The 18,747-nt window shown below is 42.6% G+C and overlaps 1 protein-coding gene and 1 long non-coding RNA gene across 3 annotated transcripts in view; one reads left to right on the top strand and one right to left on the bottom strand.

Moving 5' to 3' along the window:
- The window catches only part of LOC145342589 (uncharacterized), a 43,739-nt gene extending 40,011 nt beyond the window's left edge, over window positions 1–3,728 (top strand). The window contains exon 3 of the long non-coding RNA XR_013886575.1: window positions 3,675–3,728. This is a non-coding gene — a long non-coding RNA (uncharacterized LOC145342589). The remainder of the gene's footprint in view (window positions 1–3,674) is intronic.
- A 4,763-nt stretch (window positions 3,729–8,491) lies between these two features.
- cbfb (core-binding factor subunit beta) overlaps window positions 8,492–18,747 on the bottom strand; it is an 87,119-nt gene continuing 76,863 nt past the window's right edge. For both annotated transcript variants that reach the window (XM_080187145.1, XM_080187144.1), the window contains exon 6: window positions 8,492–9,911. In XM_080187145.1, coding sequence (XP_080043271.1) covers window positions 9,862–9,911 — 50 coding nt within the window. In that variant the 3' untranslated portion in view covers window positions 8,492–9,861. The remainder of the gene's footprint in view (window positions 9,912–18,747) is intronic.

Below are 18,747 nucleotides of genomic sequence, written 5' to 3'. Positions count from 1 at the left end.
GAGGGGTGAGAGGGCGGAGGGGGAGGAGGGGTGAGAGGGCGGAGGGGGAGGAGGGGTGAGAGGGCGGAGGGGGAGGAGGGGTGAGAGGGCGGAGGGGGAGGAGGGGTGAGAGGGCGGAGGGGGAGGAAGGGTGAGAGGGCGGAGGGGGAGGAAGGGGGAGGAGGGGTGAGAGGGCGGAGGGGGAGGAAGGGTGAGAGGGCGGAGGGGGAGGAAGGGTGAGAGGGCGGAGGGGGAGGAAGGGTGAGAGGGCGGAGGGGGAGGAAGGGTGAGAGGGCGGAGGAGGGGTGAGAGGAAGGAGGGGGAGGAGGGGTGAGAGGAAGGAGGGGAGGAGGGGTGAGAGGAAGGGGAGGGGGGAGAGGAAGGAGGGGAGGAGGGGTGAGAGGAAGGGGAGGGGGGAGAGGAAGGAGGGGGAGGAGGGGTGAGAGGGGGGAGGAGGGGTGAGAGGGGGGAGGAGGGGTGAGAGGGGGGAGGAGGGGTGAGAGGGGGGAGGAGGGGTGAGAGGGAGGAGGGGTGAGAGGGGGGAGGAGGGGTGAGGGGGAGGAGGGGTGAGAGGAAGAAGGAGGGGGAGGAAGGGTGAGAAGAAGGAGGGGTGAGGGGGAGGAGGGGTGAGAGGAAGGAGGGGGAGGAAGGGTGAGAGGGCGGAGGGGGAGGAGGGGTGAGAGGGCGGAGGGGGAGGAGGGGTGAGAGGGCGGAGGGGGAGGAAGGGTGAGAGGGCGGAGGGGGAGGAAGGGTGAGAGGGCGGAGGGGGAGGAAGGGTGAGAGGGCGGAGGGGGAGGAGGGGTGAGAGGGCGGAGGGGGAGGAGGGGTGAGAGGGAGGAGGGGTGAGGGGGAGGAGGGATGAGAGGGAGGAGGGGTGAGGGGGAGGAGGGGTGAGAGGGCGGAGGGGGAGGAGGGGTGAGAGGGCGGAGGGGGAGGAGGGGTGAGAGGGCGGAGGGGGAGGAGGGGTGAGAGGGCGGAGGGGGAGGAGGGGTGAGAGGGCGGAGGAGGGGTGAGAGGGCGGAGGAGGGGTGAGAGGAAGGAGGGGGAGGAAGGGTGAGAGGAAGGAGGGGGAGGAAGGGTGAGAGGAAGGAGGGGGAGGAAGGGTGAGAGGAAGGAGGGGGGGACCCAAAGGAAGCAGAGTTGGTATCAATGGGTGCTATTCTGGTTGGCAGTTGGTGACTAGTGGAGTGCCGCAGGGATTGGCGCTGGGGCCTCAGCTATCTACCATTTATATAGATGATCTGGAGGGGGGTGCTGAGTGTAGGGTGACAAAGTTTGCTGATGACACGAAGATGAGTGGAAAAGCAAATTGCAGGGAGGGTGTGGAAAGTCTGCAGAGGGATCTGGATAGGCTAAGCGAGTGGGCGAGGACCTGGCAGATGGAGTATATTGTTAGCAAGTGTGAGGTTATCCACTTTGGCATAAATAATAGTAGGAGGGATTATTATTTAAAAGGTGAAAAGCTGCAGCATGCTACAGTGCAGAGGGACCTGGGGGTCCTTGTGCACGAGTCGCAAAAACCCAGCTTGCAGGTGCAGCAGGTGGTCAGGAAGGCGAATGGGATGCTGGCCTTCATAGCAAGGGGGATTGAATATAAAAGTAGGGTGGTCTCGCTGCAGCTGTACAGGGCATTGGTGAGGCCGCAGCTGGAGTACTGTGTGCAGTTTTGGGCGCCACACCTGCGCAAGGATATTTTGGCCTTGGAGGGCGTGCAGAGGAGGTTTACTAGGCTGATACCGGAGTTGAGGGGGTTGAGCTATGAGGAGAGGCTGAATAAACTAGGCTTGTACTCGTTAGAGTTTAGAAGAATGAGGGGAGATCTCATTGAGATGTATAAGATGATGAATGGGATGGATAGGATAGAGGTGGAGAGACTCTTCCCGCTCAAAAAAGACAGTAGGACTAGGGGGCACAGCCTCAAGATAAAGGGGGGGGGGGGGCGGTTTAGAACGGAGTTGAGGAGGAACTTCTTCACTCAAAGGGTGGTGAATCTCTGGAATTCTCTGCCTGTTGAAGTGGTGGAGGCTGCCTCGCTAAATATTTTTAAGACGCGGGTTGATGGGTTTTTGATAAGAGAGGGGATTAAGGGTTATGGGGAGAGGGCGGGAAGGTGGAACTGAGCCGCGACAGATCAGCCATGATCTTATTGAATGGCGGGGCAGGCTCGAAGGGCTAGATGGCCTACTCCTGCTCCTATTTCTTATGTTCTTATGTTCTAAGAAGGCGAATGGAATGTTGGCCTTTACAGCGAGGGGGATAGACTATAAAAGTAGGGAGGGCTTGCTGCAACTGTACAGGGTACTGGTGAGGCTGCAGCTGGAGTACTGTGTGCAGTTTTGGTCGCCGCACTTGCGGAAGGATATATTGGCCTTGGAGGGAGTGCAGAGGCGGTTCACCAGGCTGATATCGGAGATGAGGGGGTTGGACTATGAAGGGAGACTAAATAGACTGGGTCTGTACTTGTTGGAGTTTAGAAGGATGAGGGGGGATCTTATAGAGACGTATAAGATAATGAAGGGGATGGTTAGGGTAGAGGTAGAGAGATTCTTCGTGCTTAGAAAGGATAGCAGAACTAGAGGGTACAGCCTCAAGATAAGGGTGGGGGGAGCAGTTTAGATCAGAGTTGAGGAGGAACTTCTTCACTCAAAGGGTGGTGAATCTCTGGAATTCTCTGCCCGTTAAAGTGGCGGAGGCTACCTCGCTAAATATATTTAAGTCACGGGTAGATAGGTTTCTGATAGACGGGAATTAAGGGTTATGGGGAGAAAGCAGGAAAGTGGAACTGATCCACTTCAGATCAGCCATGATCTTATTGAATGGCAGGGCAGGCTCGAAGGGCTAGATGGCCTACTCCTGCTCCTATTTCTTATGGGTCAGAGGAAAGAATTTTGATGGTTCTAAAAAGGGAATTGCAGATGAGCCAAACAAGTACCAAAACACCAAATGTTGTCAGGTATGATTTTATTCTAGGCAAATTGGGTGCTTGTCTAACGTCCAGTCTGGGATGACCTGCAATTTGTAACTAAACTTGGAGTCATCATCTCCAGCACTCTCAACAAATTCCATTCTCATACTAATTACTCCATCCTCCTCCCCACCTATTACCTCAGGCTGATTGCTTGCAACCGAAGCATCCAATTGGAATCTAAGATGAGCTTCTGTTCTACAGAAGGTCTCTTATAAGTAAAGATCATTTAAAAAGGGGTCAGCTGTGGAAGGGAATCTTGTGTTTCAGAATGAACAAAAAGAGATAGTGTTTAATTTGTGAACTGCAGAGATTGATGCAACTCAGTACACTATTAGGCACAGCCACACCACCAATTTACCACCCAAGATAAATGACACTCACTTTAAATCAATAATATTGAATATACCATAATCTTTAAAATGAAAGCCTCATGATGTAAGGCTTAGCAGCCCCACACAAAATCCAACCAAGAGTCCTTGAATTTTATTAAAGAATTAAACAATCGATTTTTTAAAAAAAATTCAAAACTCAAGGTACAAGTTATTCAAGAGAATGCATCTTTACGGATATAGATGATTAATAGAGAAAAGGGAGAGCTAAAAAAAGAGATATGGGTAGTTGTATTCCCTCCCCGAAAGGTCTGTACAAGGAACTTGTTTAGTCACTGATCTATACATAATTAAGCTAACCCATGCAAGCATGTGATGTGTTCTGCTCTGTTTTGTAGTTGTATTTATTCCTATTGGTTAACTGAAGCAATGCACCAGAAATGATGGAGTAGACCTCGTGCAGGAAACAAAGCAAGACGCAGCAGCCATGGAAGAGATCACACAATTAATAAAACTCTGTTCATTTTTGGTTATATGAGTTGTGTCTGTCCCACATATCACATCTTCAACACTCACAATGACTACTACAAATATGCATTTATTGGCTACTGAAATTAACTGAGGAAAAGTAAAAACAAAACTTTCACACATGCTACAGAGACTAATGGGCTAGATGAACATGAGTAAATAATACTCTGCAAGCAGATTAGAGCTGGCTGTGATAAATAAGAGCCTGAAACTCAATTAGGGAGCGTGAAAAACATTATAGTCAAACTGAAAATAAAAGACAGGAGCCAAGTGAAATGCTTCAAAGCGAGGTCTGGATGGCCTACTCCTGCTCCTATTTCTTATGTTCTTATGCTTTTAAGCCAAAGTTGAAGGCTGACTTGATGTAACTTGAGTGCTGGAACCTGTCAAGATCAGTGAATGGGCCATGCCTATTGTTCCAGTCATCAAGAAATATGGATCTGTAAGGATTTGTGGCGACTTTAAGGTCACCATAAATCCAGTGTTACATGCTAAACAGTACCCATTATCGCTCATTGAACACCTGATTGCACGTGGCCAAAATTTCAGCAAAATTGATCTGAACCAGGCATACAAATGAATGAGGACAAGAAATCACAGGACCTTCTGACAAGCATGACACAAAACGTCTTGTTCCAGTACCAAAGTTTGCCATTTGGTATCACAGCTGCTCTTACATTGTTTCATAGAACTATGGACCAGCTCTTGTGTGGGCTGAGTGGAATCCAGTGCTATCTGGATGACATGGCATGCCTTATGAGGATAGGTTGAGGGAGTTCGATCTTTTCTCCTTAGAGAGACAAAGGATGAGAGGTGACCTGATAGAAGTGTACAAGATGTTGAGAGGTATAGATCAGGTGGATTCTCAGGCGTTTTCCAAGAGCTGGAATGGTTGCTACGAGAAGGTGCTGGGGAGTAGGTACAAAGGAGATATCAGGTTACGTTTTTCACTCAGAGGGTGATGGGTGAATGGAATCGGCTGCAGTCGGTGGTGGAGGCAAATTCGATAGGGTCTTTCTAGAGACTTCTGGATGAGTACATGGAACTTAATAAAATTGAGGGTTATGGGTAAGCCTAGTAGGTATGGATATCATCAGCACAACTTGTGGGCCAAAGGGCCTGTTTGTATTGTAGCTTTTCTATGTTCTACTTCCTAGTCACGGCAAAGGATGTAGAGGAACATCCGCAAAACTTGGCTGCCACTCTCCAGAGGTTGGAAGACTATGATCTGAGAGTCCATAAGGACAAGTATGAATTCTTCCAATCCTCCACTGAGTATTTGGGACATGTGATTGATGGCACTGGTCTTCACACAGCCCTTTCTAAGGTTAAGGCCATTACAGAAATGCCTGTATTTCAGAATATTTACCAATTACGGACAATTTGTCCCTTGGCAACAATTTTGAAACCATTGCATAACCTCTGTGCCAGAACAAGTCATGGAAGTGGTCAGATCAATGGAATGCCTTCAGGCAAGCCAAAGAAGCATTACTTATGTCTGAAGCTCTCACACATTTTGATCCTTCTTTAGGCATACAGTTAGCTTGTGATGTATCTCCTTATGGTGTAGTGGTCTCTGTCATGCCATCAAGTGAAGAAATATGTATTGCTTTTGCTTCTTGAACCTTGAGCAAAGCTGAAAGTAACTATGTTCCGATTGAATGGTGGAGCCTGATCCATATTCATAAAGCCACCAGCAAAGCATAATAGTTAAAAGGGCTAACTCTATCAAGCAAAGGACTGTGGGAGCAGCAAAGAATTGGATGTGCAGCCGTGGAATAAACACAGGAAATAATTGAACTTTGGCTGTTGCTATGTCTTGACAGTGACTGAACAGATCCCAGTGTTTCACATTTCTGAGAAGAATTATGACCCTCTAACAGAGGCACGACTCAGTATTCATGACCAAAAAGACTGATTAATGCCTGACCTTGGAGTACATGACTGAAAGCATGATTAGTACCAGCAAGATCTCTTTAAGGAGAGAGACATTGGCAGCAGTAACCCTGGATTAACTGCTAAGCCAGACCCTGATTCTTGGACTCGGAGACACCAAAACAAAACCAAACAGCAAGAAATCTGATCAACTCACCTTGCCCACAGATAGCATCTCTGAGCTCAGTTTGAGAGTTTGGATATTTTGTGAAGTTGTGATTATCTTTTGAATACTTGTGCATAGAATGGACTAGGTCAATGTTACACACAAAGTAACTAACCAAGTCAGAGGTTAAATACTTGGTGTATGACATGGTGTATAACCTGGTGTAATTTTATTGCAACTTGGTATATTACAAGAATTCAAGGGTTTGAATCTTTGTCCACAGTGTCAGTTGGCCCAAATTTGAGGGCAACAATGGGAAGCATTAGGGATCATTTTTGGAGTAAAAGAACTTCCATCAGTTCCTGTATGGAAAAGAGTTTACACTGTTGATGGACCATTGTCCACTTACTAACATTTTTGGATCACACACAAATTGTGTCTTTTGCAGCAAGTAGAATGTAAAGACAGGCTTTGCTTTTGTCTGTACACACCATTAAATACCGACAATCAAGTCTATATTGTAACACAGATGGACTTTCAAGATTGCCACTACCGTACAGTTCTTCAGATTGCTCAAAGGGGAATATCTTCTTTGAATAAGTAGACAACATTCCTGTCACTTCTAAGCAACTGAGAAAAAACAAATGGAGCGATCCTGTGCTCTCAGAAGTGATGAATATAGTATTTATGAGGAAAGGCTTTTTAGAACTAACACCCAACCTGAAAGTCCTCTACACTAATAAATTGCTGTCAGTATAGACAGGATGTCTTCTATGGAGACTCAACCATTCCATCACCTCTGAAAAAGAGGGTATTAGACAAGTTAAATGAGGGCCGATGCACGATCATACATGAGAGAAATAGCAGGGCAGATAAATTGAAATTGCCCTAATTTTTTTAAAAATTTTATCTTTCAGGCAGATGATCTCATTTATTTCCTTTCAAAATCTGTCTACATATTCCCAGCTTCTAGTCTAACAACAGACTGAATATGATTGCTCAGAACAAACTGCTGACCACCTTCCACTGTGATCCATTCCACCTGGACTCCACTTTCTCCACAGAATTCCAATTCCAATTTGTTCTCACACTTGCATCAAACATTTATGAAAAATATCCCTAGTTATGCAAGTAATGTTTTCTCCCATGTGTTAGTCTGTAAACACATCTCAAAAACTAAGCTCTTAATAAAAATATGATTTTTAAAGTATTGTTTTACAAAGTATAACCAGGCAGGGATAAGCCTCCAAAGTTGCGTAATTGTAATAATGTTGAGTTAACACAGCGTGGCAGCAGTATACACAGTACTGAATACCCTTTTCACTTCTTATTTATGAATATAGCATAGTTTTGCACCAAGTTAAAGCCATTCATTTACATTTTTAATTTCTTCCCCTCAAACATTGAAAGTACACTTGAGAACATTACTTTTCATCTTGATTTCCTCAGGTGTGTTCTAACACAACTATAGCTCTTCAAAATGTATTTTGGTACATATTGCTCTGGCCTGAGACAATTTATCATCCTATAAAGGTACTGTTTTTAGACTTTCAACTTTCCAAATTACAATTTCTTTCCATCTTGCAAAATTGTCTAAGTGCAAGCTATCCTTTTGTGTATTGCTGCTCTGATGCCTTGTTTCCTTTCACACTGGTAGATAGTCTGCCATCTGTCAAAATAATTCTTTGGGCAGTGTCACAGGCTTTTTAATTTAACCTTACTTTTGCTACCAATTTTAATTTAACCAAGGGATTTCTTTGGCATAAAAGCAAATTACTGTGTATACTAGAATCTGAAACAACAACAGCAAATGATGGAAAATCTCAGCAGGTCTGACAGCATCTGTGGAGAGAACAGAGTTAACGTTTTGAGTCTGTATGACCCATTATTTCTGAGTAATTCAGCATAATAACTCCATCATTGTGGCAGTCCCCACTTCTAAATTTATTATTTTCCTGGTTGTTTTCATAGGTATGTGATGACACAAGGTCAACATGATCCATTTATTTTTTTAAAAAGTAGCTTTTGTTGCCCTTGTAAATACCGATAACTTTCTCTAAAGCCTCAACTCAGGTTTGCATCAGTGGACAAGTATCCTTCTGCCTTGTTAAACTTGGCTTTTGCTTCATAAACATCCTATAGCAAACATTTCACGGCCTTCATCTTACTGCAGTTGTGTTAACTTTGCCCATTGGCCCATTTTTAAAGGCAGCTTTTGTTTCATGGTTTTCTGCCAGTTCCCTCCTTAAAGGTTAACATCCCAGTGCTCCGTGTGATCTTCATTCACTTTTGTATCTTAGAAACCAAGTGGTCCTTTTGAACTTTCAATGACCACCAAAGCTCTTTCAAATAATCTTTCCTTCATTACTTCCTTATGTCTAATTTCATTAATGCTGTACTATTTATAACATTTGGAATAGTGATCTCTGAAGTCCACCTTCCATTTTCAAATTTACCTGGTTACAGAATTGCTGTTGCCCCATTTATTAACAGTTCCATTGGCTTTTGTAACATTAATGTAATCCCAATATTAACTAAATTGACACCTGTGCATCCCAATGCTTTTCAAAGTTTGTAGTAGTTTTCATAATGGCTGCCTGGACATGTTTTTAATTGAACTTAAAAAATTGAGACAGAACATACAGGTTTGACTTTACAGAAGTTTATTATGAAAGTAATTTAAAAAGAAAATGCTTTAGATTCAACAAAAGGTAGCAAAAGCTATTCTGATAAATCAAAGCAACTCCTGAGGGAGATGTACTATGTAAAAAAAGATGCAATTCCTTCTACTTAAATAGATTGGAAAAACGTATTAAATCGCATCAATAACTTAAAACCAGTAACTTAAAAGTTTTGAATTCTTTGCACTAAATAGCAGAAAGCAGACTTTCCAATCTTAATGCCAGCATTAAGACATTTTATGCAATGCAGAGCAAGAAATAACCACCAAGGCCATTAACATCCATTCCAAACACACTGTACAGCTGTCAGGGTCCAGGGCACTGTCAGAATTCATTTGGCCACTCTTCACGTGTCCAGCACATGACGTATTTAAAGCAGTGCACATTCTGTCAGCCCAAACCACGTCCTATATTCAGGGTTAAATATTTTACTTATTAACAGAACACAAGTGTGCCAGGAGTGGCATAAAATAAAATTACATTGTTCATGTTGGATTTTTAAAAATACTGCACATCAACTGGTTTACTTTTAAAAAAGGTTAAAAGCAATTAAAGGTAGACTTTACCAATTTATGCCTGAAGCTTAATTTGGAAAATGAATAGGGTAAGCCAAACTGAACGTTTTTCGTGTTGGACAGTCTCCTGCTCCCCAACCTTCTGCTGACTACTTTTGCTTTTGTCTTACATTTTAAAAATTTTGCTCTAGTAAAATGAACGGCTTCCTTACGTGGCTATCTCTTAACAGGATACAAAAATCAAAGCTAAAAATTGCTAGTAAGCAAACAATGCATTTCCTCTGTGCTTAAGAAAAGCAAAAGCGAACTGATGTAGAATTAAGGCCCTTAACCTCTACCAGCCCAGAATTTATTACAAAAAAACAGAAAATAGAATCTCTGGGTTTCCTGTCACTTTAAAAAAATTAATTTAACAGCAACATATTTTGACCTAATTAAGTGATACTTTTTTCCTGCATTTTTGGTTAAACCACCAATGGTGAGAAGTGGAGACAAACAAAACATAAAAGGGCTACGTAAAAATTAATCAAAAACAGAATAAAAATACAGTTTGCATAGAAAACAGTCACACAGATTGCTACCAGCTACATGCATACAACAAAAAAATGCGGATACTGTAACATAGACATAGTGCAATCCCTGGCAGTTTGTGCTGAATAGGGCATCCAAAGGCCTAGGGCTGTGGGGACAGGACAAATATTTCTTGTTCCGTGCCAAAGCATCTCCACTTCCTTAAAACCTGGGTCTCACTGAAAAGCTGCTTGATCCCCACAGTGACCCACGGCGAGTCTGCTCCGAGCACATTTAACGTAGCTTGAGCTCATCTCCGCTCCCCAGATTGGAGCCGGGACTGGGGTCCTGTCTGCGTTGCTAATAGTGAGAAATAAAATAATTAGAAGATCAGAAGGGAGACAAATAATCAGGTTACAACATGGAGAAAATTTTCAATTAAATTGAAATAAAAGTTCAAAATATTCTCTGCTGAGGTTAATGCAACACACCAATTCCCTTCTATTCTCTATACAAAAGATCAAGTATGGAGTCAATTACTAATGTAAAGATCCAAATTGTAATTGCTACAATATTTATTACATCCTTAGGTGATTTCCATCATAACTGGCACTTTTGTACTACAGCATACTTTGCTTGGGTCCCTGACAATGGTTTACTCCAGGAAAGTTTACAGGTAAAAGAGTACAAAATCAAACCGGAGTACTAACAGTAGCACTATAGAGCAAAGTAAAGACGAATAAAAGTTTGTGCAATTAAGGCTTTGGGACTATATTCAGGTCCTAAAAGGCAACATTTGCAGCATTGCTATGGAAAATGGTTTAAATGTCTTCATGAGGGTAACACATGCTACATGGAATAGGCAATGAATTGAGCATACAATAATAATCCTAACCACTGGCCACAAGATCTGTGCCTGAAGACTGCTGTAACCTCTTAAGACTGACCATTTGGAGTGGCATCGGGAAAAAGCAAGGAGAAATGAAATGCTCAGCTGCCAAGAGGGCCCAGAAAATCCTGACCATCTCAGCCCACTTTCCTTCACCTGCAAGAAATGTAACAGACTGCCAGAGCAGGGTTCCTCAGCCAGAGGCAATGCTTAATAAAGCTGACGCAAGATGCAAGCCATCATCTCACTGGACAGAAGGTTGACAAAGAAAAATCCTCTTCCATTTCTAACAGTTGACCACATACTGTTATTTGCTTACATGTTAATATGTCAACCCCTTTAATGCCCAAATATTGTACAAATGCACAAGTTGCAACACACTTATACAATCAAAGCAATGACTTAACAGTACTACTTGCCATCAATTGGACAGATGTAAATTCTTGTTCAAGCTATCATCCATCATTCCAAATGTCAAGTTGTAAATTGTTTTCTAATGAAAGCCACTCAGAATCAAACCCTACAGTGCAGAAGGAAGCCATCAAGTCTGTATCAACCACAATCCCCACCCAACACCTATCCCATATCCCCACTTATTTACCCTGCTTGTCTCCCTAACACTAAGGGTCAATTTAGCATGGCCAATCAAACTAACCCACACATCTTTGGACTGCGGGAGGAAACCCACACAGACATAGGGAGAATGTGCAAACTCCACACAGACAGTGACTCAAGCTGAGAATTGATCCTGGACCTCTGGCACTGTGAGACAGCAGTGCTAACCACTGTGCCACCGTGCTGCCCAAACAGCCACTGCCGCTGCACTGTCAAGAAATTTAGCTTCTCCCCGTTGTGGAATTGATCCCCAGTCTCCTGTGTGACAGGTGGGGATATTACGCTCTACACTAATGAGCGACATTGCATCAACAGTACTTTTATTTAATTCCAATTAAATTTTACTTGTTTTCATTGAGAAGTTTGTAGCAACGTTTGTGAAAGGTCTGCAGACTCAATTGTGTTTCACCGGATCCAGAATGGATCTCTCCTGCCAGTTTCATCAAATCTAGATGAAGTACCCTATGGATTTAACCCAAATCTAAAATCATTCATTCCCATCTGGCATTGCAAAGGGTCATTTTCAGATACTGTCAAGCCTAAGAATTTAAACAGAACATTTATGGCACAGAAAGGGGTCACTCAGTGCAAAATGTCTGTACCAGCCTAATAGAATTATACTGTTTGGCAGAATTTTTCCCAATAATTGATTGGCCTGTAATCAATCTATCCTCTCCAGTATTTTTAAACAGCGCAAGTTAGCTGGCATGCTTATAGGATTGGAAAATAGTCTGAACCTCTGCTATTCCTCTCTAGCTTATCCCAGCAACCTGGGTTACATTTCACCTGGGCCACATTTCACCCGGGCCTTGTGAATTATCTACTTTCAAGGATATTAATCCCCATAAAACAATACTATATTTATCTCAAATATTTTGCACATCTCCTTAACTGCAATATCTGCTTCAATCTCCTCTGTTGTGAAGACCAACAGATTACTCACTAAGAACCGTGCCAACATCTTCCATTACAACACACAGGTTATCTTTTCAGTCTCTAAAAAGCTCTGTATTCTTTCCTTCATTATCCTTTTGCTCTTTATGCATTCAAAATATCTTTGGAACCAATATTTTTCCATGCATTACTTCCTTTTTTAATCTCACCCTTCTACTTTCTATATGCCTCCAGATTTTATGCATTATTTGAGCTTTTGGTTATCTGCCATAAGCTTCCCTTTTTGCCTTATTCTATCTTTGTACGTTGTTTCATACATCTAGATCTGACAGTCGCCCTTCTTTTGTGGGAACAAATTCTAGACTATCTCCTCCTTGAATGCTGTTCATTGCTCGGATGCAGATTTACCTCCATAACATTTGCAGTTAACTTTTGCCAAATCACATCTTGTGTTAGTAAAACCAGCCTTTCCCCTGGATTCCTCCCTCAGAAGGAAACTTGCCCCAGCCTATCTTACTGAATTTAATTCCCAGCGCTGGATATCATCTGATCTTGAAACTACAATACCTCCAAACTACAACATGCTCATTGTGAACTTCTATTTCTGCAAATGCATTTTAATACATTCCATCTTACTCAATATAAACCATATCTAAAAATAGGATTGTTTATGCTGTTGTTTGAATATTGTTTCATAGAATCCTTACAGCGCAGGAGGGGCCATCTGGCACATCAAGTCTGCACCAACCCTCTGACAGAGTATTTTACCTAGGCCCTCTCTCCCACCCTCACCCTAATACCATTCATTTACCATGGTCAATCCCTTCTAACTACACATATTGGGACACCAAGGAGGGATTTAGCATGTCCAATCCACCTACCTGCACATTTTTGGACATTTGTTTCCTCAAAATATTAATATTTTAGATTAAAACATTCCACATTTTAATGTGTTTTAGTCAAGTAATGCACTTCAGATTTCAAATGGGATAGCTGCATTCTTTAATAAAAGCAATTTCAAAAAATGACTTGATCAGTCAGCCTGTAGAGCTGATGAAAATAAGTCACTTTATTCAATAAGCTTTCAAAACAATTTGAATTCCTCTAACAGAAAAAAATTCAAGTCAAAACCAGCACAGTGGAAGATAAAAATCATAGAATAAAACAGCAGACTTGCCATTTAGTCTACTGAGTCTGGTCTGGCTCTTTTGAAGAGCAATCTAGTCACTTCCAGTCTCCCACATCACTACAATTTTTTCCTTCAGGTATTTGTGAGCTGCAAGCACTTCAAACACGTCTTCAGTATTTTTAGAAGTAAAGCTGATATTTACATTCTATCTCCATTCCCAAGATCAAGGAAATGGCTTGTTAAACTGTTCTTGGTGGAGCTGCTTGAAAGAAGAATGTTGGTTAGAAGACAGGAAATATGCAAGCAATGCATGAAGGCCATTTTGTTCAAAACAACTTGGCTACATAATGCACGTTCAAAAATCTGTCGGGTGTACACAGAATTGCACAGCACAGAAGGAAAGTTTTTAATTGCAAAAAATACATAGGGATGAGTGCAATATTGTAACTGTATACACAGCTGGATAGTAGAAGGGAAAATCTTGGGCAACAAAAGCATAGAATGTTTTTGAAAAGAAACATATTTAACGAAGGAAAATTCCAGCATGCTTGCTACCTATCTCCAGTAATGTCTGGTCAGCAATGACCTTGGTATTATCATTGCAAGTCTTTTAATTTTAAACTACTGTCTAGTCACCAGTGGAGTGCCCCAGTGATCTGTTCTGGGACCCTTGCTCTTTGTGATTTCTATAAATGACCTGGATGAGGAAGTGGAGGGATGGGTTGGTAAGTTTGCTGATGACACAAAGGTTGGGGGTGTTGTGGATAGTGGAGAGATGTCAGAAATTGCAATGAGACATTGATAGGATGCAAGACTGGGCGGAGAAGTGGCAGATGAACTTCAACCTAGATAAGTGTGTGGTGATTCATTTTGGCAGGTCAAATAGGATGACAGAATATAATAAGGGTAAGACTCTTGACAGCGTAGAAGATCAGAAGGATCTTGGGATCCGGGTTCATAGAATGCTCAAAGCAGCTTTGCAGGTAGAGGCTGTGGTTAAGAAGGCATATGGTGTACTGGTATTCATCAATCGAGGAATTGAGTTTTGGAGTTGGGAGATAATGCTGCAGCTGTGTAAGATCCTGGTCAGACCCCACTTGGAGTATTGTGCTCAGTTCTGGTCGCCTCATTACAGGAAGGATGTGGAAGCCACAGAAAGGGTGCACAGTAGATTTACAAGGATGTTGCCTGGATTGGGTAGCATGCCTTATGAGGCTAGGTTGAGAGAGCTTGGTCTTTTCTCCTTGGAGAGACGAAGGATGAGGGGTGACCTGCTAGAGATGTATAAGATGATGAGGTATTGATCTACTGGATTCTCAAAGACTTTTTCCCAGGGCTGAAATGATTGCCACAAGAGGACACAGGTTTAGGGTGCTGGGGAGTAGGTACAGAGATGTCAGGGGTAAGTTTTTCACTCAGGGTGGTGGGTGCATGGAAATCGGCTGCCGGCAGTGGTGGAGGAGGCAGATTTGATAGGTCTTTTAAGAGACATGGAACTTAGTAAGATAGAGGATTATAGAAAAGCCTGGTAGGTAGGGACATGTTCGGCGCAACTTGTGGGCCAAAGGGCCTGTTTGTGCTGTAGTTTTTCTATGTTTCTATGTTCTATTCAAATAAAGCAAGCATCAGCTCAATTTACCAACAATTTTAAACTTGATCAAAGGCTGTCAGCAAACCTTAAACATCCATTTTTTTTTAAACTGGCTAGAGTGCCATTAATACCAGTGTCTGAGAGACTGGAGTTCTCAATGCAAATCACTGAGTTACAGAGTGAAGTAAGAGAAAACAAGTTTGCGTGCAAATGGGAACGGCATGCGAATCACCCATATGTGAACCCTGAACTAAATCATTTATGGAGCCAATAAAAGTACCTCTCTCTCCACTTTTCCCATCAAATAATGTTTCCTCCAGCAAGAAAAGAAAATTTTGGAACCTCTCCTCTAGTGTGCCTGCTACTACTTTTCTTACTCCTGGTGCTTCCATTGCTAATCCCATGATCATCAGATTTTGCCCTTCACCAACAGTTACTATACATGACACAAATATTCTGCAGATCTCTGAGCAGCTGATCAGCTCAAATTTAACAACTTTGCAAGACTGAAATGATGAATGAGAACTTCATGTGGACTGGAGCTCAACATTAAGGTTCTACAAATGAAGAGTTGCTTTGCAAAAGGGAATAGGCCCTGCAAGGAACAGACGATAATTTTTATACATCAATACAAATCAAAAGGTAAACAGAATTTTTTAACATTCATACATGGGATGTGGCCTTTACAGGATAGACCAGCACCTATTGCCTATCCCAGTTGCCCTTGAGAAGTTGGTGATGAGCTGCCTCTTTGAATTGCTGCAGTCCATATGACTTAGGTACGCTTACAATGCTGTTGGAGAGGGAGTTCCAAGATTTTGACCCAACAACAGTGAAGGAACGCTGATATATTTCCAAGTCACAGTGTTGTGTGGCTTGGAGGGGAACTTCCATGTGGTGGTATTTCCATATGGTAGTAGTCTTTGGTTTGGAGGATGCTGCCTAAGGAACCTTGGTGACTTGCTGCAGTGCATCTTGTAGATGGTACATACTGCTGCCACTGTGCATCTGTTTGGTGGAGGGAGCAAATGTTGTGGAGAGGCGAGTCATCAAGTGGATTGCTTTGTCCTAGATGGTGTTAAGTTTTTTTGAATGTGCTTGGAACCGCATTCAAATCAAGGGGACAGTATTTCATCACACCCACAACTTGTGCTTCTAAATTGTGGACAGGCTTTGGGGAGTCAAGACATCAGGAATCACACGGCTCCTAACCTTTGATCTGTGATACCCGATGGGTAATTTTACTTTAGTGTTTGGAAATGCAAGTCACATAATATTTTTGGTCAGCTTTAGACTGGTTTTGGAACATGGATTTCTTTACAACAGGGATTATTAGTTCAAGCAATGGTTATTGCAATTTTAAAAAAGGGAAATTAGATAAATATTGGAAGCCTAGGAAGACAAGACTAAGTGGAGGGCATATCATTTGGGATCAATCCAGTTTAAAAGCCATCACAAAGACAATACGTGCTGTATCTTTTTCTACTTTAAAGATCAATGGTAAATATTTTCAGCATTAGCTGAACATACTGAGATAGTGTTGCACAATTTCTCAAATAGGATATGAAAATACAAGCAAGTATGGATATAAAATAGGCTATGTTATTAATTGGACAGCAGGGGAGTTCTGTTATCCTGAGCAGCATTTGTTTCTCAACCAACATCCAAAATGGATGATCTAGTCAGTTATTTTATTTTGGGTGGCTGATGTGTGAAATTTGGCTGCCACGCCTACATTACACCTTCTTCAAAAGCACTTAATCAGCTGTGAAGCACTTCATGATCTCCTGAGGTGCGAAAAGCATTACATAAATGTGTGGCGTCAGGAACAAGTACAATTTCAAAGTTTGGTGCATGTAATTAATATAGAGGAGCACTACAGCTAAATATACGAAGACATTAATAAACTTCTAAAATAAACATGCAATTGTCAAATCAACAACAGTATGAAAGTGTCAAAAGAAGTAAAAGGAACAGGATATAGGGGTACAGATACAAAAAGTAGCAACACAAGTTTATACAGTGATATCAAACAGAGCAGTTGGGTTGTGTGTTAGAGATAGAAGCAAAGAAGTTGTGTTAAACAAGTACAAAATCTTGCTTGGACTGCAGTGAACAATTTTGGTGTCCATACTATGAAAATGAATATGGAGGAACATTGAAAAGCTGCAAAAGTAATTTACTAGAATGATACCAGAACTGAGGTGGTGATACTTTTCAGGCAAAGATTGAACAGGCTGAGACTTGAGAAAAAAAATGAGGGGGCATCTGATTGAGTCCTTAATATTATTAAAGGGAGGAATAGGATAGACATGAAGATAGCTCTTGGAAATCACCAATTCTGGCTTCTTGAGCATTACCTATTTAAATCACCATCATTATATATGCTTTCAACTACCTTGGCCCCAAGCTCTGAAACTACCTCCCATAACCCCTCTGCCTCTCTACTTCTCTCTAATTCCTAAAGAGATTCCTCAAAACATAGAACATTACAGCACAGTACAGGCCCTTTGGCCCTCAATGTTGTGCTGAGCTATGTCCAATCCCAAGATCAAGCTATCCCCTCCCTATAATTCTGGAGTGCTCCATGTGCCTATCCAATAACCGTTTGAAAGTTCCTGAAGTGTCTGACTCCACTATCACAGCAGGCAGTCTATTCCACACCCCAACCACTCTCTGGGTGAAGAATCTACCTCGGACATCCCTTCTATGTCTCCCACCATGAAACTTATAGTTATGCCCCCTAGCAACAGCTACATCCACCCAAGGAAATAGTCTCTGCACACCCACTCTATCAATCCCTCTCATCATCTTATGAACCTCTATTAAGTCACCTCTCATCCTCCTCTGCTCCAAAGAGAAAAGCCCCAGCTCACTCAACCTTTCCTCATAAGACCTACCCTCCAAACCAGGCAGCATCCTGGTAATTCTCCTCTGCACTCTCTCCAAAGCTTCCACATCCTTCTTATAGTGAGGTGACCAGAACTGAACACAATATTCCAAATGTGGTCTTACCAACGTCTGGTATAGTTGCAGCATAACCCCATGGCTCTTAAACTCAAACCCCCCTTGTTAATAAACGCTAACATGCTGTAAGCCTTCTTCACGGCTCTATCCACTTGAGTGGCAACCTTAAGAGATCTGTGGATATGAGCCCCAAGATCTCTCTGTTCCTCTACATTCCTTAGAACCCTGCCGTTGACTCTGTAATCCACATTCAAGTTTGTCCTACCAAAATGAATCACCTCGCATTTATCAGGGTTAAACTCCATCTGCCACTTTTTGGCCTAGCGCTGCATCCTTTCAATGTCTCTTTGCAGCCCGCAAGAGCCCTCCACCTCATCCACTACTCCACCAATCTTGGTGTCATCAGCAAATTTACTGACCCACCCTTCAGCCCCTTCTTCAAAGTCATTGATAAAAACCACAAAAAGCAGAGGACCCAGCACTGACCCCTGTGGGACACCACTGGTAACTGGCCTCCAGTCTGAAAATTTTCCCACCACCACCACCCTCTGTCTTCTATGATACAGCCAGTTACTTATCCAATTGGCCAAATTTCCTTCTATCCCACACCTCCTCATCTTCTTCATGAACCTACCATGGGGAACCTTATCAAACGCCTTACTAAAATCCACGTATACGACATCTACTGCTCTACCTTCGTCCACACACTTAGTTACCTCCTCAAAGAATTCAATCAAATTTGTGAGGCAGGATTTACCCCTCATGAAACCGTGCTGACTATCCCGGATTAAACTGAATCTTTCCAAATGGTCGTAACTCCTATCTCTCAGGACCCTTTCTATTAACTTACCGACCACTGAAATAAGACTAACTGGCCTATAATTACCAGGGTCATTCTTATTCCCTTTCTTGAAAAGGGGAACAACATTTGCCACTCTCCAGTCCTCTGGCACTATCCCTGTGGACAGTGAGGACCCAAAGATCAAAGCTAAAGCTCCGCAATCTCATCCCGTCTCCCAAAGTATCCTAGGACGTATCCCATCTGGCCCAGGGGACTTCTGCACCCTCAGGTTTTTCAAAATTGCTCATACATCTTCCCTCAGAGCATCTA

This window comes from Carcharhinus amblyrhynchos, chromosome 4 (genome assembly GCF_965287045.1).
Source record: "Carcharhinus amblyrhynchos chromosome 4, sCarAmb.v2.hapA, whole genome shotgun sequence".
NCBI lineage: Eukaryota > Metazoa > Chordata > Chondrichthyes > Carcharhiniformes > Carcharhinidae > Carcharhinus > Carcharhinus amblyrhynchos.
The sequence above is the reverse complement of the archived record's forward strand: the minus strand, read 5'-3'. Positions and strand labels throughout refer to the sequence as shown.